Source organism: Pelodiscus sinensis, chromosome 1 (genome assembly GCF_049634645.1).
Source record: "Pelodiscus sinensis isolate JC-2024 chromosome 1, ASM4963464v1, whole genome shotgun sequence".
Taxonomy (NCBI): domain Eukaryota; kingdom Metazoa; phylum Chordata; order Testudines; family Trionychidae; genus Pelodiscus; species Pelodiscus sinensis.
Genome location: NC_134711.1, coordinates 85,394,409 through 85,415,613, shown reverse-complemented (window position 1 = coordinate 85,415,613; position 21,205 = coordinate 85,394,409). Strand labels below are relative to the sequence as shown.

Below are 21,205 nucleotides of genomic sequence, written 5' to 3'. Positions count from 1 at the left end.
GCCAACCCATCTAATTTCTGAACTATTGCAACCCACTATTCCAGTTCTCGGTCTCTACACAGCAGAGTACCAATCATGCTGCACTGCGTGGTACTCTCATTCAGTGCATCCATGCACACTATAGACTAGGATACGCCTAAGATGCAAGTCAACTGGCACTTGATTAGCATGTGGAAACCCTCCTGTCCTAAGGTAAGTACAACTCCTCCAGTCATGCATCTTTTATACACACTTTCAAATCCACTTGTCAGGTTAAAAAAAAAATCTGTAATCTGCCCCTTTGAGAAAAGTAACAGCTGGCATGACCATGTGGGGTAAACATGGTGAAGCCAAAGAAAGCTCATTGAGAACATGGTCAATTTTTACAGCTTTATCGTGTTATTTTTAAAAGCCCCAAGCTCCTGGAATCATTTGATTACATGAGAACTCAGCTTTCCTGGATTCCCCCCTGCCATTACAGTATTTCTAAATCTGACAGCTATGGAGAAAAACTTGAACACATGAACCCTCAGGGCTCAAATTAGAAGCCCTCCCACCCCCCCCAAAAGCTAGTTTTAGATCTCAATTTTAAGTCAGTCATGACAGCTGTCCCTTTCTCCAACCCTGCCTGCCCAATTAGGTTATAGCTGTCCCAGTTTCCATCTTTGCCCCTTGCTTCTCCCTTAGGTAATTCAACAGTATAATTCCCTTCTAACAAACCCCTCCCTTTCTATCTTGAGAAACAATCCAATTCCAGGCACATCCCATTATCCTGGCACAATGAAACCCTTATCTTGCTTTAAGTAATAAGAGGAAGCTGCAGGCCAAATTTAGTGGTCCTAGCTCTTATTAGGAGTTCTTGAATAGACTCATGGACAGTTATTTCTAAAATGTATATTAAGATTACCAACTCAACGGTCCATGAAAAAGGCTGTTAAATAGAAAAACTTACTGAACCTGTGTCACCCCAGCGATGGTGCTGACCCATGCTAGCAAAAGCCACTGCAGGTGTTTCAGTCCCTGTCCAAATCAATTTTGTGTAGAGACAGACCTTACTATAACTAATTTGTCTGCTGGTTAAGAATCATTAGGGTACCAGTAGGTCATGAACTTTTCCAGACTTGAGTACTAGAAAGGTCTGCAAACAGTATAAGAAGTTAGCCCCTGAGAACATTATAACAAACAGCAACAAAGCATGCACAGATGTAGATGTAGATATATGCCCAGAACAGACATGAAAATGTAACCTGATTTCAATAAAAAGGACTGGTACGGAGTTTGGTGCAAAAAACAAAGCTATATGGTAATCAGAGCCTCATGATAGCTTAAAAAACCTCTCATAGCTTTTCAGATGCAAGACACAGGCACAGCATAAACACCTTGGACTTATCTCCCAGTGAAGGAATCAAGATGAGAACTACACAGCATTAAGTCCATCTGATGTATTGTCAATTTGCAGCATCATCATGCTGTTAAAATTTGAGAAAGGTTACAAGTAAATACCATACACTGTCAACCTGGATGCAGCAGCATCTTTCCCAAGTTACACTTGGGAGTTTGCTTCTGGGAGCATGGAGGCAAAGCCCTAGGAAGAAAATGAAGCTATAATGGAATCTCTCTAGCTCAGCACACTGATCTGGCAACATTTGTTGTCAGGCATGATTTTAACTAGCCAGATGCCCACTTATGGATGTGGCCAAGTTTTCTGTGGTTCCATAAAGTTTGCTTACAACCACCAGTCCTGGCTCTGTGTTCTGTGCTGTTTTGCTATAATGTACCCCTAAATGTCTTCCAAAAACTCAGTAAGCAGTGGACATGTTAATATTGTCTAGCAGCATTACCAACTTCTCATGGTTCAGCAAATTCTGATTCAGCACCAGTCATGTCCCAAGGATGCCAGATGAGGGAGGTCCAACCTGTAGCGTGAAACCTCTGAATGATAAGTATGTCATATGGCTAGCACAAGCCATTGTGATATGAGTGAAAAACAAGACAGCTAGAGCCTACATAATGCTAAGCATGAGAATTTGATATGCAGGTTTTTGTTTTAAATGTTCTAAACTGACACTGAATCCAAATACACGGAATTGGTCCAGCTTCATGAATTGGTACATTAAATAGCAGCAACCAACTGCACTAACCTTTAAGAGGGTTATTTATAGGGATTTATGGTCCTTTAATAGAAGTATGCAAATTTTGCCAATATAGAGGCTCTTAGAACTACCACATTCCTCACCATGTCGTCTCAGTGGGGGGGATTAAAGCCAAGCTAGTTAGTTTTCTTCACTTACAATTCACATCCAGCATGCTTGTGAAGCAACTACTTATTACGGAATAGCAGGGGGCGCTCACATATTTCCATGTACAATACTAACTTAAGTTTCAGAGGGGTAGCCGTGTTAGTCTGAATCTGCAAAAGCGGTGAGGAGTCCTGTGGCACCTTATAGACTAACTGAAGTGTAGGAGCATAAGCTTTCGTGGGCAAAGACCCACTTCGTCAGATCTGACAAAGTGGGTCTTTGCCCACGAAAGCTTATGCTCCTACACTTCAGTTAGTCTATAAGGTGCCACAGGACTCCTCGCAACATTTAAGTTGTATTTTTGCATGAGCACATTGAAAAGCAGTCTGAGCACCCCAAGCACAAGACTTATTGTCAATGACTATCTAGAACCAGTCGCCACATTTCAAATGCTCCTAGGAAAAGCAGTCACTCTGAAACTGCCCTGAAGGGCAATGCAGCATGAGGAAAAGTAACTTTTTAAAAGTCCCCACCACTAGAAAGCTTGCCAAGTTTGCAACTAGCTTAAGGGGCTATTAGAACGAAAAGCTTCCTGCAGAAGACAAGAAGAGTTAGGGCGGTTACCCATCCCTCTGATTGAAAGCATCATTATCCCCTAAATTTTGATAGGATGGGGGGGGGGGGGCGCTGAGATATCATGACTGTCAAGGTTTGGCTCCCCAAGAGCCCACAACAGTGAGCCAGAGGCTGATGACCACAGCTCCAAGACTTGCTGCCACTCGCAGTAGAGAGGCACCCTTAAAGTTCTTTACATACATGAGACACACATGGGCACCTGAAGGGAGGATTGTTGAAACTTTAAACATAGGTATCCCTTCACCAAATCTTCACTAGGCATTGGTAGGTACAGGGATTGAAAAAGAATTTTAAGCAGTAACTAGAAGTCCCTGCTTCCCTCAATAGCTCAACTTTCAGTGTCATGATACTATTTCACGCTAGGGCAGACAAGACTTTAATTTCTCAAATAAAACAAAAAGTAGCGAATAATGCAAGAACCCAATACCTTCCTCTTTGCAAATCACCTCATAATATAAATATCTATACACTATCACAATCCCTTTGGTTTTCCATAGCCTTACACTTATGTGTTCGCAGCCCTGCACTCCAATACAAGAGGCTCAAAGTGTGTTTGGGTCTCCATGATACAATACTTTCATTGTAACAAGTAGTTTCAATTTAAGATGAATGGGAAGTTATTAGGGCAGATGGATTTTCTGTTACTCCATCACAAAACCTCGTGCAGAGTTAAAAACCAAGAAAAAGGAAAACGAAGTCATCATCAAGTTTTCTGTTTTATTTAAGATTTTAGTTTTAATTCTGAAGAAAGAGGTACATTTCCTTGTTTTTAGTTTTAGCGTCAGGTTATAACCATGTTTATCTGTTTCTTTTTCCTGTCTTTTCAATACTGCACAAACGTCCAGAAACTACAGGGTTAAGTAAAAGCTGCAGGCAGAGGAGGTCAAAGGTTGCACTCCTGATGGTGATCATGTGGCCCCAATGCAGTGCTATCCCAGAGTGCCCTAATCAGGTGAATTTTTAAAAAAGAAAGAGAGACTGACAGAGGAGACAGAAAGACTGAAGTAAATATCACTCGTGTTTCAGCTGCTTATATTGTTATATGCTAGGTATTAAATCTGTGAATACTTTTAAAACATTAAAGTTTACTTTAAATCTAAAGCCAAAATTTAAAAAAAATTCCCCTCTTTAAATCATTCTTTAGCAACATGCCAGTTACTTCTACAAGTTTTGTCCTTCGACACATTGCTCGTCAAATTTCTGACTGAAAGTACCACCTTCCAAAAAAATACATAGATATTTCCCTGTGTAGAGACACACTGAATGCAAAATAACTGAGGCCACTGTTTTCCTCCACATGTTCAGTAATTTTGTTTAAATTAAATAAAATTGTTTTCAGGTTTCTGCAATTGATTCTATATTTTTCCATAACATTTCTTCCCTACTGAAGATTGACTTTTTCCGCTAGGCAGAAATGCTCATCATGTGCAAAAGACATAAAACATTCTTTTTTTAAGCATTGAGATAGCACTTTGATTTCTCTCTCTCTTTTTTCTTACATGTTTAAGGAAATATTTTTCAACAGTGTATTTCAAACACTGGGACAGCAGAAACTTTACAACAAAAAAAATACAGTCATGACCCTGCGATCGCATTGCATTTGGGGGTGGAGGGGAAAATTTGATCAGGAACTAGATTCTTCAGAAAGAAAGATATGAGGAGGGAATGGTGGGTGGGTGTGAAGGGAGGCATGAGGGTGGGGCAACTCCTGCATTTCTAATGTTTTTTCCTCCTCCTCTCCTAATGACGATCCAGCGCTGAGCTCTGTAGTAGATCTGTGGGGGTTTTACTGGGGGGTCTGAAGGCTGTCTGAAAGCCAGGGGGAGGGGAATGGAAACTGGTGGGGTTTGAAGGAGAAGAGTAGGGGTTCCAACTGGCTCTGTGCAGAGGGATCTGTGTGCTGAAGGGATTACTGTGGTGGGTCTGTGATGGAGCTGCACTGGGGCCGTCCATCTCTGTGAGGGCTTGAAGAGATTTTAGCCAATGTGGTGGATTGTCGTCTTGAAGGGAGTCTAAACTGTTTCCTGTGGAGGCTGGGATCCCTGTGAAGAGAAAAAAGAAATGGGAGGAAAACTGGTGAGTAGTGACAGAAACATGTTCAGTTTAAAGGAGGTCAATTTAAATCTAACAGATGACAGTGGTGAGAAAACAATTAGTTTGTGCAGAAAACATGTTTACACAGTTTCTCACCCTTCCCACAAAGATGAACACTTAAATTGAAAAAGTAGAATTTCCCTCCTAGAAACACTTTGTCACCAAGTCCATACTCTTATATCAAGTATTTGCCAAGCCCCCGCAATCACAAGGTTCCTGTCCTTGTCCATTACCAACCCAAACCCAGTAATCCAGTTTTACCACACTACTTCATGCATTTCTTCCTGTTCTCCCTTCTTAAATCATGCTTTAGCCTCTAACGGATACACGCAACCAGACAGCCTTATAAAAAAGAGCTTTATAAACAAGTGGAGTACGTTCATTTTTAAATTAGAAAGTCCAGGCACTGAAGGCATTACAAGACAACCAGCAGTGCATATCCCAGATCTACCATCCAGCAGATAGGATGCCGAAACAAGCCTACAGTTATGCACTGAGCATCCTAAACACCTAAGATGATCCTGGGCATGCACTGGAAAGGGCTAAGTGAGGGTTTATTATACCATTTGTTCCACAAGGATTCCTGGCTCCTTGAGGTTTTGTGGATGGAAGCTGGAAGAGACCACCGCATACAGACTTTTTTCAGATGCCAATTAGTTTGCACCAAATACCCAGCTGATGGTTGTCAGTGGAGCGGAAGGAGTGAGAAATGGTTACCTGTGATGATTGCGGGGTCCATCCAGCTCCCAGGGCTGTCCCAATTCAGGCGGTCGTTGGTGGCAGTGTTGGACGTTGGTACACTGTGGTTGGCGTTGGAGGGGGAAGAAGGATTGGGCAGCCCACCAAAGTTGATGTTAATGTTCGGTAGAAGTGCCCTTAGCCCGTCCTGCCATTCCTTCATATTTAAACTCTCTACAGAACTGCTGTTGTCTGGGAGATTTACCAACAAAAAAAAATGAAAGATAAAAAAATAAAAAGCTGAAGTTAGAAACAGATGTCCTTCTTTGGTGGGAGAAAGGGATCTTCTTTCTCTACTAAGCATTTAATACAGTTTCCCTATCAAGAAACTGAGGTAGGGATTTTGTATGGACTATGAATTAATCAATATGAGGCTGGCATATTTTATTGTTTCACTTTTTTATTGTAATGGTGCAGAAGAAAGATTTAAACTCCTTCCCCACTCATGTCACCATTTATTTAATTTAGAGACCTGAATGGTCAAGGGCACAATGGCTCTCCCTTCATTACCAGTGGGAGAAGACCCACAAGATCTTTTATCAGAGGACCTGCACTGCACATCTAGTCTTCCCACTTCATCTGCTTTATCAACAGACAGCAAATGCTAAAGCCTGCCATTGAGTATGCCTTCCAGTATATTAAGTGAAGAAAGGCTAGGGCTCTGCCATTGAAGTCTAACATGATTAGTCACTTGGGAAGACCAAAGAAGGGGGTTGTTTGATTACAGCTCACTCATTTACTGCACTGCAGGTGCTATTCAAAAAGAAAAGGTAGCAATGTGTGCATTAAGTCAAAAAGAATGTATTTCTCTTTCAGCCTAAGAGCAAAAGAGAAAATTCCTAAAAGACCTTTCAGAATAATTCCCAGCATTGCAATCTGCTCCAGCTGAAACAAGACACCAAACAATGAATACTGAACTCCTTTGCCCTGATGGTTTCAGGGCATCCATTACCAAAGAAGGGCAATGGGATAACAGCTATTGCCACTAGAAGATTATTTTCTATTTAGGTGCTTACACTGTATTCATCGCTGCAGTACCCAAGCGCGTGCAGATTACATTTAATGATTTATGGAACACTACTACAAAAAGAGCAGGAGCTGATACCATGTCAAACAGAACACTCCTTGAGTTTATACAATGTTGCTTCTACTCTAGGCATACCAAAGCAGTTCACAAAGATTGATGGTACCATGATTGTGCTGGCAAATGCAAAAAGCCCTATTTAGTAATAATTTGTCAGCCAGGATCCCATTTCCTATTTGAGGGAATATTTGCCAGCACACTGTAATTACCTTATTCTTTTAAAATCACTGATGCCAACTTCTACTTTTACAGCAAGAGAGAGAAACAATAAAAGTCGGATGCCATATCTGAAGAGAGTCCTGACCCGGTAGCACTTGTAGGGCAATGCTGTTCCAACACCACTGGAGGAGCTAAGCCCTGGCAGGAAGTTTAAATCACAACCAACTGAACCATGTGGCATTTCATGTCCAATTCCTATCCAACAAGATGAAAAGGGAAAGGATGGGATATGCCCTCGCCTCTAACCAATCATTCTTCAGGAGCATTTGTAAGTCTGAATGCTTAGAGTGAAGAACAGATATCCCCAGAGAGTGCCTCTGCTTAAAGGGACCATTCAGGGTGAAAGTTGTCAGAGCAGACATACCGAACAACACCTCTCCCCTCCCCCCCCAGAGGCTCTCCTGAGAAGAAAACTTTGCATTTCCATATGGACAGAATTTTTGTTCAACACAGACAAGCGATTAAATCTCAAATCCTTCTTTGTGATCTTGAACTCATGTCAACACCACCAAGACCAGTTACCATTTTAATGCACTACACTCAGCCAATATGCTGCAATTCTAATGGCAGGGTATTCCTGATATTTCAGATGCCAAAAAAGAGATCCCTAGTATCCTAATCAACCGCTTTATTTGTATGGACATGCCATCCTATATGGCAGCAAGCAGAACCTAGAACATAAGAATGAAGACCTTTGTGCACAGTGAAGTCAGACTAGCTATCTAATGTAGAAAACTAGAAAGCAGACAAAGCCATCAAATTACTTCCAAGATGATTATACAATAACTAAAAGTTATCCACAGCAGTTGGAGGCTAGACACCATATCCCACAGTAAGTAATTTGCAGGATACAGAATTGTTTGCATCAACTGTAATGCTTGCAGTTATTCAATGTTATTTTTGCTCCTTGGCTGAGCCTAGGGAATTGCTCATCCTCCAGAAATTAGCAAACAAACATATGAAGAACAGAAGAAGCAAAACTAAACATCAAGTCTCAACTAGTGAGCAAAGACTAGAAACATAAGGGTCAACAAATCCAACAGCAGGAATAATTAATCCTGCCCACTTAACGCTATCAAACAATCTTACACCATGCTCAACTGTATATGGTAGGCAAGTGCCTAATCAGGCTCTGCACCATATGGTTGTATCAAAGTGATACGTTTTCATAGATTTGTTCTGCACTCAGTATGAAATAGTGGACCAATTTATAATTAAACTGATTCAATTTATACTTGCTCTAGTCCTGAGTGAATTCTGCAATTGTTGCATTTGGAGCCATAGTAAAATTGCAGAATTCCCCCAGGACTGTTCTCACTGACTTGCAATTTAGTCATTCCTCCTATTTTACGGTAATCTAATTTTGTGCTCTCAAAGTTGTTTATTCCCTGTAATTTCTTTGGAAGGTTGGGCATGTGTTTACAGATTCTTGTTCAGGTAACAGAGGAGAAACTAAATAGCTTCCCAAAAGTCTAGCTGAAGTGAAAGTTAAGTGAACTTGTAGCATGAAAGCAGGTTTGAAAAAAATCAGCTGTAACCCAAGTCACAAGTGTTCCCACTGGGTTTGTTCAAAGGACATTAAGGACTAGTCGCTTCCCACCCCCCATTCTCCTTGCTGCCTCTATCAGACTGAGGAAGCAGTGGGGATAGGGGAGAAGAAGGGAGTACTTCAAAGTGGCAACGCGGCACAGAGCTCAGGATCAGCTGTGCAGCACTGCCATTTTGAAACATCGCTGTGGTGTTTCAAAGCAGCAGTGCTGTATGGAGCCCGGGGTCAGCTGGGGACTCCCCAGCAGACCCCAGGCTCTGCACAGTATTTCAAAGTGCATGGAGCCGCAGATCAGCTGGGAAGTACCCAGCTGACCCTGGATTCCACAGAAATGCTGTGCAGAGCCTGGATCAGCTGGGAAGTTCCCTGCTGACTCTAAGCTCCATGTGGGCACTTCAGCTTTGAAATACACAAGAGCCCTTGCTGTGGACTCTGGTACATTTCAAAGCTGGCATGTCGCATGCAGCCCGGAGCCAGTAGGAAGTCCTACTGACTCCAGGCTCCACGCGGGCACTTCCACGACTACTTGACTAGTACAGGCAGTCCCCGGGTTACGTACAAGATAGGGACTGTAGGTTTGTTCTTAAGTAGAATCTGTATGTAAGTCGGAACTGGCGTCCAGATTCAGCCGCTGATCAGTTTCAACAGTGGCTGAATCTGGATGCCAGTTCTGACTTACATACAGATTCAACTTAAGAACCCCAGGCATCCCCAAGTCAGCTGCTGCTGAAACTGATCAGCGGCTGATTCCAGGAAGCCCGGGGCAGGGGCTTCCTGTAGTCAGCCACTGGTCATTTTCAGCAGCTGCTGACTTGGGGACACCTGGGGCAGAGCAGCTGGGGTGCTGCTGGGTTGGTCCAGTGGCGCCCAGAGCAGCGCTACGGGACCAACCGGCAGCGCCCCAGCTGCTGTACCACAGGAGTCTGGAGCAAAGCCGCAGAGCACGGGGGCAGCGGGACAGCCCAGACATGCCATGGCTATCCTGCTGCCCTCGGGCTCCGTGGCTTTGCTCTGCTTTGCTCCCCGTCCCCCTGGTCTGCAGACCAAGGGGACGGGGAGCAAAGTGGCGGAACACGCGGGAAGCGGGACAGCCCAGACGCACCGTGGCTATCCTGCTGCCCTCGGGCTCCGCGGCTTTATTCTGCTCTGCTCCCCGTCCCCCAGGTCTGCAGACCATGGGGGGGGGGGGGGGGAAAGCAGAGCGGAGCACGCGGCCAGCTGACAGCCCAGACGTGTCTGGGCTGTCAGCTGGCCGCGCGTTCCGCCGCTTTGCTTCCTCTCCCTGGTCTGCTGGAGACCAGGGAGAGGAAGTGCCCCGTTCGTAACTGCGGATCCGACATAAGTCGGATCCGCGTAACTCGGGGACTGCCTGTATATTAATATTTAACATCCCTAGTTTGTTCCCACAGCCCTCCTATAGAACACCATAAAAATCAAGTTTCTGGATTCAGCTCTCACTACAAGATTCCAATTCATTAACTCATAAATGATTGTGGGAGATTCTCAACGGCATTTACCACTACCTTCAAAGAGCCACAAGTTATAACAGCAGAAGTGGATGTAAGTAACTCAAAGTTACCACCACCTAATTGCATAAGACAGACAAGATACTCTCCAATGACTAATTAGGAGCCAAACACACTGCTTCCGCAACACCCGCCAACCTGAAATGTGCAGAAAGATTTTATGACCAGATACTGCTCATTCCCTACTTGACAACAATTAAGAGTTGCATTAAAATATATAAATTAGAGTAGAACAGTGACACTCAGGAAACACAGCATGTGTCAATGCAAAGAGGTCAATGTTCAGCAGTAGTGAAAAAAGTAAGCAAGGTATCAGGACTCCTAATGTCTGAAGAATGGGACAGAAAATACTAAAGATATTTTACTATACGCTACCTAATTAATGGCCTAGCTTGACACGAAATACTATATTTAGCTGTGGTCAACTTGCATCGCTTAAAAAAAAACTCACTGACAAACAGGAGTCCAGAGAGAGGACAAAAAACAATTTTAGTTAAGACTTCAATATAAAGAGATCAAAAAGGCTGAGGTTGTTTGGAAAGAACAGTATAAAGAAGGTAAATTGGGCACGCCTATTGATCCTTGGATAAAACACAAACAAAAGGGTACATTCAATTAAATTGAAAGGTAAGAAATTTAAAGCTGATGAAAAGTTTTTAAAAACTTCATGCAATTAATTTGAGGCAATGAGGTCCCACAAGGTATTGAGGTCAGGAGCTTAACATCTCAAAAAAAGACCCTTGCCCTCTATGTGGATACTGAGAAAATCCACTGTTACATTTCAGGCATCTTGGGATTGTTTGTTTTTTAAAGAATGACATTTTTATGCTTCAAGACGTAAGCCAACCGATGACAGTAAAGTTTATAAAGAGGGACCAGCTGGATTTCCCAGGCAACATGGTTTTCTGGGGCAGGAACAGAGGATACCCATAACACCACTGAGACAATTGGACAGGTCTGCTTAATTGATGAGCTGACTGAGCAATCTACATGCCTGCAAGAGGCTCCAGGTTTGGTTTGCTGGGACACACAATTAAGGGGGCAGGCTAACCATAAATGGCCTCTCACCACCTTCACCGACCAATGAAAAATGCGGTAGGGTTTGGAATACAGACTTTGTTAAAGTCTGATTTTAAGTGAGTGGGTTGAATACTAAGAGCATGATCTGAGCATTGAAACTGGGAGGGTAGATGACAGATAAGTCAACTCACTGCCTTCTCCAGTGCTACCAGGACAGATGGCCTTGAGAAATTATTCTGTTCAAGAATTAAAGTTGCAGCTGTTTTGTTAAATGTATGTGTTTTCTTCACTGGCCTTTGCAATTCACAAAGGTTAACGTACAATTTTCCAGTAGGGGTTTCTTGTACCTTTTTCTGAAGCCTTCTTTGTGTGGCTAAAATCATAATGGTTCAGACAACTGTTGTGTCAATTCCTCTGTTCTCCTGCAGTACAGGCAGTCCCCAAGTTACGCGGATCCGACTTATGTCGGATCCGCAGTTACGAACGGGGCCGTCTCCCTGGTCTCCAGCAGACCAGGGAGAGGAAGCAAAGCAGCTGTCCGCTGCCCGCGTGCTCTGCGGCTTTGCTTCCTCTCCCTGGTCTGCTGGAGACCAGGGAGACAGGGAGCAAAGCAGAGCAAAGCCGCGGAGCCCGCGGGCAGCAGGACAGCCACGGCGCGTCTGGGCTGTCCCGCTTCCCCCGTGCTCCGCGGCTTTGCTCCGGGCGCCTGTGGTACAGCAGCCGGGACGCTGCCGGTTGGTCCCGTAGCACCACTCTGGGCGCTACTGGACCAACCCAGCAGCACCCCAGCTGCTCTGCCCCAGGCGTCCTGATTCAGGCACTGCTGGTCAGTTTCAGCAGCAGCTGAATCAGGACGCCTGGGGAAGAGCAGCTGGGGTGCTGCTGGGTTGCTCCAGTAGCACCGAGGAGCGGCAGCACTACTGGACCAACCCAGCAGCACCCCAGCTGCTCTGCCCCAGGAGTCCCCAAGTCAGCCGCTGCTGAAACTGACCAGTGGCTGACTACAGGAAGCCCCTGCCCCAGGCTTCCTGGAATCAGCTGCTGATCAGTTTCAGCAGCAGCTGACTTGGGGATGCCTGGGGTTCTTAAGTTGAATTTGTATGTAAGTCAGAACTGGCGGTCAGTTTCAGCAGCGGCTGAATCTGGACGCCAGTTCCGACTTACATACAGATTCAACTTAAGAACAAACCTACAGTCCCTATCTTGTACGTAACCCGGGGACTGCATGTATTTCTACAGCACTGTATGAAATTTCAGCCCAAATGGTTAAAGTTCAAAGTTACAAGCAACTGAAAACAGTTGTGTATGGAATGCATGGGCAACCTTTGCTACAGTTGTCCTTACCCACACAGCTTAAATAAAGCTTCTGATGTGTTATTTAAGAACATTACTCCAGAAGCAGATTACTGTTGGTCCCAGAGCTACTACTATTTTCTTTGAGGTCCAAATTTTAATCCAAGTTGCATCAAAGCCACAGTAATATATAAAAAGAGGATAATGAAAAAAATAATGTAAACCCCAGATGAATCTGTGTCTTTCAAAGTTCCCTAATCACCTCTACCAAATTGGATAGGGGGAAAAAGGCAGAAAGTGGTATAATTCTGAATATTTAGGAGACTGGTTTCAGTTTATCACCATTACACTGGTAATAGGGAGACCAATACTAATCCTTCCTCATCCTCACAGCTTTTCCATAAAGATATACAAGGAGTGTGTATAGAACAGTGGGAACTCATGTGCCAAGTTTAAAGCCACCAATCACAATATTTCTGGGAAGGTTTTCTATTCTGACCTGAAGGTAACCTGAGAAACAGGTTGGACAGATCTTTGTTTTGTCTCTAGGACAATAGGTTAACTTGGTAGAGCTGCAATGAAAAAGCCAACGCCCATCTAAAAACAAAACAGGAGGCTCCGGGTAAAACCAAGCATTTCAGTCACAAAGGTCTATTGTTCCCTCAGTGTGTATTTCATAAACTATTAAGTTGTTGGTGGAATCTGGTGTCCCCACTGAGAGGTGATCAGAATCCACAATATGGCACTTCTGCTGAAAATGTTCAGTTTCCCGTGTGATACACAAACATGAAATTCAACAGCTGAAATTCAAAAGCTCAAAACCTTTACACATTAGCAACTGTCCTTCCTTATTGTGGATAAAAAGGGAGGTATAGTGATAGAAAAACACTTTCATCAAAACAAGTTCAACCAATTCCCTCACTGTTAATGGTCAAAGTGTATCACCATTTGATATCTGAGCATTAGTCTGTACAGAAAACAGTCTGAATTCCTAGTGGACAAGTTTCCATACTACAAAAAAATCATCCTGTCACAATGACACCTTGATGAGCAGTCTTACTGCAAATTCAAAAGCATTAGAATATACTTGTTTAAAAATTATCCCTCCAAATCAGGTGGGCAGCATATGCAGAATGCATGTCCTAGCTTAGATGAAGCCTTGATAATATACTGATAACCACAGTTTTATTAGAGTCCATGTATTTATGGGGAATGTGGAAACAGGCAGCACTCTGAAATTCAATTTTCATGACTTCCCCACTTGGCTTGTTTGACAGAGGTACAGTAGTTTGATAAAGGAGTGTTTTAATTGAGTTACCTCCAAACCTGGGACACTGGAGCAGTTTTGGTTGGAAATTTGAATGTCCATGCTTTTAATACGCACATCTTATCTATGTGTGGCCTCCCTTCTCTCTAATTTAGATGGTGGACAAGGTGCTCACTGGAAATTTTCCAAAATTAGACTAACCAAGTTATCCCCTGAATTTTATCAAGTAGATCTGACCAAATTTTTACAATGAAAACTAATATTCAGTTAGCCAGATTGCCAAGGTTTAGATCTGAATTAATACTATATTTTTTGCTATAAATAAGTCAGTCAAATTTAAGTTAGATAACGCAATACTGTAAAAAAAACTGGACTGGATGATATGCATTCAGCCACAAGACAGAATAATATACCCCACAAGACAATGCAGACTAACATGCATTCTGTTTTTGAAAATTTTTAGGTGATCAATAACCCAAGTTTCATTTTGCTCTTGCCTTTATTAAATATGACAAGCTGACATCCCATTAGACTCATCTATTTTAATTATACTTTCCTTAAAATTCTGATTTTTGAATAATCTTTGATTGATTATACAGAAGCAAATACGTTGTGTTATTTTACTAACTTTGTATAATTGACTGTTCTTGACTGATTTTTATAGAATCCTACATTGTCCCACATGAATTTAACCTTTCCCACTGAGGGAGTCTAGAACATTTATGGAAACAGCTTGTCTAATTTAGATCAAGTTTCCTATCCTACAAGGAAAAGTGCCTCCTGTGGATCATCTCTTACATTACAACATACTTCAATAATAGTTGTGTCATACAATGAAATACAATAAATTACTTTATGCCAAAATACTAAATGCAACCTAGTTTAATTAAAAAGAAAACATACCTTGTAGTTTTAGATAGATCACTATATAGCCAGGCCCTATCAGAAGGGGGCCAGGAGGGCCGTTTGGCCCAGGTCTCAGAAGAAAAAGGGAACTCAAATGTTGACTTTTTCACCCAGTCACTTCCATTTATTATACACCTTTCAGTTGTCAGACAACAAAAGCTATATATATATATATATATATATATATATATATATATATATATATATATATATATACACACACACACACACACACACACACATACACACACACATATACACACACACACACACACACACACACACACACACACACACACAAAGAATTTGTTTAAATCATTGTGGGTACTCGGATCATCACCAATTTTTCAGTCACATAAGAGTTCATCTGCATGACTAGAGACTGGCATAGTTTCTGTGATTAGTGATTTTATGTCAAAGTGTGGTTTATAGTCTTTGCATAGTTTAGAAGTTTTGAAAGTCGTAATTAATTCTGTTACTGTAAAGTGATTGTTTGGCCTGAGGGTGAGTTTAACTTTTAAATTAGACGTTAATCTCTGCATAAGAGATTTCTGTATTGCTGTTTTTTCTTGTGTCTTTATACAATAACCATATCAGGCTCAGCTGTAAGCTACCTCTTTGTCCAGTTTTAAATTAACTTGTAAAGGCTTTTTGTGATAAACTTAATTATAGTTGTTTAATAAACTGGATACTTATTGGCAATCACCCTGTGTTCATATTCATAGTAACTTTCCTGTTATTAAATTCCACTGATGCATGTTAGCAGACAATTCAAGAATTTATAATAAGGCTATAAGGGCCGTAGTATCACCCGCCCCCTAAACCATTGTTATATAATATTCATTGCAAATTATATACAATTAAAATTTTGTATAACCAATAGCCTTTAGAGGATTAATTTATTGTGTATTACTATGTTTTAAAAGAACCCTTTTATTAAAAAACAGATTTGGAAGTGGTGCAAGTGAGGGATGGCAAAAGCAACAGAGTGAAGCAGCAGTTAAGAATTTAAAGCCAACAACAGTGACAGTTCGAGTTCTGATTATGAAAACTTTGTGCACAGTGTAGCAGTGGCATCAGAACCTGATAGTGTTGCAGTGTGGATGTAGCCAGTCCGTTATTTCAGGATTGCTATTCCGACATCCCTGCAAACCTCATTCCTTAAGGAGTAAGGGATGTTTTGGAATAGTGGGTTATTTTGAAATTTGACACTGGGTAGCCAGCACCAAATTACAAAATAGTAGGGCCTCTAAACTCAAAGTGGCCCAGGAAAGCACTGACTAATATAATAAATATCCACCAAAATCTAGGATAGAGCAATGCTCAACTTGGTAAATATAAATGGAGATACCAAGAAATCATGCTTCTGTATAGCACAGAATGTCAGCACTTTGACCATCCTTTGTGCCAGCTGCTGTTATACTTTAATTGCAGAAGGGCCTATTTTGACAGACACAAAGCTGTCCAGCAGCAAAAACCCTACTTTAATGCAGGCACCTCACTTGTAAGCATTTAAAACACAACAATGATGCTTTAGTATCTGAAATTATGGAACAAACAGATGGAAATATGTTACCTGATAATCTGATTTTTGACAAGTCTCCTGATGCTTAGGACCAGTGTTTCTCAACCAGTGGTATGAGTACCCTTAGGGGTACTCTAGAGAAGTCGGGGGGGAGAGGGGGAAGTCAACATCTGAAATTTGGAGAAAACTGAATTTTTGTTTCAAGTTTTACAGTGTTATTATTTTTGTACTTTTTACAACCAAAGATTTCATCACCTGCCCGGCTACAATTAAGTTGTTTAAACAAATGTATTGCAATGCTAGGAAAAAACCCTGTGTCCCCGAAAACTGTAGGTACTGGGGGTACTTATTCTTTTGGTTTTTTAAAAAGGGATACTTTATAAAAAGGTTGAGAAGCACTGCTTTGGACCATCCAATTCTTGGCCTTCTGCTTTAATTTTTTATTACAAACAAACCTGCACTGTTTTGTGCTGATTGTTACATACATCCCCAAAGCTGGCACCCATGTTGTCAATGCAGCTGAAAGGGACATGTTTGAGATGTACAAACTTGGGAAAATATGGCCACAACTAACAGATGCTATTTCCTACAAGGCTAAGTTTGCATGGGAGATTAAACCCAACTAGAAAGCAAAGCTGCTACATATTATTTGTCCTGCTTATCTGACTAACGTTGTGCTGTCTGTACCTACTGGCTAGAGAAGAAATGAAAGACATTAAGTCTTGCATCATTGCATTCAGGGTCTTTTCAAGCTTCTTTAAGCAAACAAGCTGAAAGCTTTGTTTTACATGGTGCAGAACACTGTCTCAAACTGGTGGATGACTTTGTACTTCAGAACCAGTCACGTAAACATGTGGACCATGCTAATGCATCTCCTAGACCATGGGTTCCCAAACTGGGGAGCCTGAAGAAATTCCAGGGTGCGTGTGCGCGAGCGGCAACCCAGCCTCCCCGCTATCCCTCCCCTCCCCCCCTCAAGATTTGCTGCCCTGGTCAGTTCCTTTTTTCTCCCCTGCTCAACAAGTTTTGCTGGGGGGGAGGGTTTCAAAAAAATCAAGAAGGGGGCGTGATGCCGAAGAGTTTGGGAACTACTGTCCTAAACCTACATCACCCTTAGAATTGCTGTTTTAGAACCAAACTAACTAGACTAGCATATACAAAAATGACTGCCAGATTCTGAGCACCAAGGTAACTTGTTGAAAACCTGGACCACAGACACAGAAGATGCTGGTATTTTCTCTGACTATTGCCAGTATCTGCCAATACTGGTATTTAAAGGATCCTAACAACCAAAATCTCAGCTGACAAGTATAAAAGCTGCACAAGAAACATATGACAAGAAAACCCAGCTGTCTCTGGAAACCCTTCTGATTCCAAAACATGCTAAACTTCTGAACAAAAAAATCAGCAAGAAACAGGAGAGGACTGTGGCACAATCAGAACCCTGAAGTGTTTGGGGCCAAAGATTATTTTGGAATGTGATCCAGATATTGCACACTTTCCTCAATGTGAATTTTGCAGCAGATTAGGACTTATACCAGGGTATTTCAACCATTTAACACTAAAGATTAAATTTCAAATCTGAGGGAAATTTCAGCATGCCTAACCCTGACATCAAACTGGATGTGCTGGCATTTTGTATACTTGGGAAGACATACTTCCCAACTTCAGAAAAGTACCATGGCATGCTTTGAGTACATTTCCTGGATCTATTGTTGCAGAGTGCCTATTTTCAAAATTGGACTTGATATGATATTATGAGTTACACCTAACAGTAGGAGATAAAAGTGGCAGCTCCAGATTTCATTCTGCCACATGGATACAAAGTCAAAGGTCTCACAGGCTTGAACATTAGTTTGATTTCCTCTGCTTGCTTTAGTAGAGCAAATCATTGGCCCAAGAGTATCACGTACATTCAACACATTTGCATGAACAATGGCCACGTTTTCTAAAACTCACTCTTAATCCTACACTTTTATACTTGTACCTCAATAGATCTGAATTCATAAGATGTGGGACAAATCATACTTGCACGAGCCTTTCAAAAAGAGTAAAAATTAAGTTAATGGCTAGAGACAGACAGGAAGCTTAGCAAGCCAGTATTTTTCCCTTGTGGCTACCATGTTGTCCTTAAGAATTTAAACTTATTTTAAAAGTCTAATCAATAAAGTTGCAAAGATAACCTTCAAAATATGAACAAAATCTAAACAGATACAGTAATGTCTGCGTAAGTCTCTAGGCAGCCTGAAACAATGTCCTGAAAAAACAACGTACCTGATTATCTAAATGAAGTGTTACAATTTTAAAATTATAGTCAACATGATGTTACTATTTACCACAGTATGCATGAAAAGAGAAAGCCTGGGATGGCATCCAAATCCCACCAAGGGGGAGTGAAGCAAACATGAAAAAAATAAATGGTGGTACGTTCCAAAGCTCCACCTTTGCATTTTTGAGATGGTGGTACACTCCTTTTACTGTTTATTTTTTCCAGCCTGATTCTTGAAAGCTAAGCTGTAAAAGCCTGGGATGGCATCCAAGTCTCAGCAAAGGAGAGTGAAGCAGACTTGCATGATTCTATTTTTAAAAAAAAATCTACAATCCACCATGAAAGTTCTCACTTAGAGCCAAGCGGGTGAAGTCTGACTCAATACCATTACCTTTTTCCAGTTTGACTACTACTTGGACCTCAGGAAGTAAAACTTTACTAATCGAAAAATCCTAATGACCAGCACTCATAGCTAGGGCCCTGCCAAATTCACAACAGTGAAATCTGGTTTCTTCCCCATCCCCCCACATGAAATCCGGTATTTTTCATGTTTTTATCCTATGCCAGGTCAACCACCTTTCTGAAGTGGCATGCCAAGATTTAACCCTCCTGCCCTGGGCTGTGCCACTCCAGGGGAGGGGGGGGGAACTCTCTCCATCCTGCACCTTGTGGACCACCTGGGTCAGTGCAGACTCAGTTGCTAATGGAAACTTACTGTTAATTACATAATCACGCTCAAGACATTTTGCCAGTGCTGCAGCTGGGGAGAAGGTTTAATTTAAATCATTGAACAGATCAAGTGTTTTCTACACTTTGTTACTCTCTAACATGCTATAAGACTATTTATTATTCTTTAAGTTTTTCCCATTACAGACTAACACAGCTGCACCTCTAACTCTCTCATGTGCATTTATCAAACTTCATTTTAAATAAAGTAAAATATGTCCAACAAAAGGTTTCAATGTTTTCTTTCTTTATGGCAGGGGTTGGGAACCTTTCTTGAGTCGGGGTCACTGACCCACAAAAAAATCAGTTGGGGACCACAAGTAAAAAAACCTCTTCCAAACCCCCCCCCCCCCATCTGAGATGCCTCACTCTTCTGGTACTCCAGCCCCCATGGGGTGGGAGAAGGGGCAGGAAGACTGAGGTTCAGAGCTTCCCATAGGTCAGATGTGCTTTTCTGGGGTTCTAAAGTTAGTGGATTTTGTGGACTCCTTAGGTCTGGGGTGGGAACAAAAATGAGGGGTTCAATGTGCAAGACAGGGCTGCCAACAAGTGAGATAGGGATGCAGGATGGGGTGAGGATGGTAGGATCTGGAAGCAAGTTTGGCAGCCGGAGAGGGTGTGGGTATGAGAGGGAGTTCAGGGGCCAGGAGAGGATTGGAGGATTGGGCCACAAGAAATCTGATGAGGTTCAACAAGGACAAGTGTAGAGTCCTGCACTTGGGACGGAAGAATCCCAAGCATAGTTACAAGCTGGGGACCAACCGGTTAAGTAGTAGTTCTGCAGAAAAGGACCTGGGGGTTACAGTGGATGAGAAGCTGGATATGAGTCAACAGTGTGCCCTTGTAGCCAAGAAGGCTAATGGCATATTAGGTTGCATTAAAAGGAGCATTGCCAGCAGATCCAGAGATGTCATCATTCCCCTTTATTTGGCTTTGGTGAGGCCGCATCTGGAGTATTGTGTCCAGTTCTGGGCCCTCCACTACAGCCAGGATGTGGACGCATTGGAGAGGGTCCAGCGGAGGGCAACCAAAATGATAGGGGGCTGGAGCATATGACTTATGAGGAGAGGCTGAGGGAGTTGGGTCTGTTTAGTTTGCAGAAGCGAAGAGTGAGGGGGGGGGATTTGATAGCAGCCTTCAACTTCCTGAAGGGAGGTTCCAAAGAGGATGGAGAGAGGCTGTTCTCAGTGACAGATGGCAGAACAAGGAGCAATGGTCTCAAGCTGTGGTGCGAGAGGTCCAGGTTGAATAATAGGAAAAACTTTCACTAGGAGGGTGGTGAAGCACTGGAATGGGTTACCTAGGGAAGTAGTGGAGTCTCCATCCCTAGAGGTGTTTAAGTCTCGGCTTGACAAAGCCCTGGTCGGGTTGATTTAGTTGGAATTGGTCCTGCCTAGAGCAGGGGGCTGGACTTGATGACCTTCTGAGGTCTCTTCCAGCTCTATGATTCTATGAGTGAGAGAATGCAGCCAAATAGTTAACTGGGAAGGGAGGTGAAGTAAAATTGTATCCCCCTCCCCCGTGCTCCCCATAGCCTCATGATCCCCCCAGCCTGACCCCCTGCATCACCCCATGCCCCTCAGTGCAACCCATGTCCCTTCAGTGCAATCCCTGCGCCCTCCCATCCTGCCCCCACATACTCCTTCAACCCCTCATACCCCCACATGCCTGTCCCCCACTGCACTCACCAGAAGGACAGCAGTGCTGGGGTGGGGTGAGGTAGGGCCGGGGGGCAGAGTCTCTTCCTTGCCCAGTCCTTTACCTGGGCTGTGGCTCCAGGACTAGGGCAGACAGAGCCCAGGGATGACTCCACAACCCTGAACACAGCTCACAGAACTGCCCTGTGCCCCAGCCCTGCCCCCTGCCAAGCAGGAAGTCTGTAGTCAGGAGTGGGGGTTAACCCCTTAGCTCATGGGAGCTGCATGCCCCGACTGGGCAGGGGGAACCCCAGGGACATGCACATGTGCCTCTCCTGCTGCCTGTCCCAGGGGGAAGGCTGAGCTGGTACTACAGCGAGCAGCTGCATGGCTGAAGCTGGAGCCACAGCATGAGCGCCTTGCTGAGCGGGAAGGGAGGAGGCAGGGCAGGGCTGAGCTCCCACCCCACATGCCACAGGAAATCAGCTTGTGCGCCA

The 21,205-nt window shown here is 43.0% G+C and overlaps 1 protein-coding gene across 6 annotated transcripts in view; it reads right to left on the bottom strand.

Annotated features, from left to right (window-relative positions):
* Window positions 1-21,205, bottom strand: part of CNOT4 (CCR4-NOT transcription complex subunit 4) — a 159,024-nt gene that overhangs the window by 62,690 nt on the left and 75,129 nt on the right. For 2 of the 6 annotated variants that reach the window (XM_075934354.1, XM_075934359.1), the window contains 2 exons: window positions 5,667-5,879; window positions 3,553-4,897 (listed from right to left, as the gene is read on the bottom strand). The exons of 2 other annotated variants lie outside the window; for them this stretch is intronic. In XM_075934354.1, coding sequence (XP_075790469.1) covers window positions 4,596-4,897; window positions 5,667-5,879 — 515 coding nt within the window. In that variant the 3' untranslated portion in view covers window positions 3,553-4,595. Of the gene's footprint in view, window positions 1-3,552; window positions 4,898-5,666; window positions 5,880-21,205 lie in introns of those variants that run through there. 2 more of the 6 variants (XM_075934366.1, XM_075934371.1) reach the window with 1 other exon arrangement.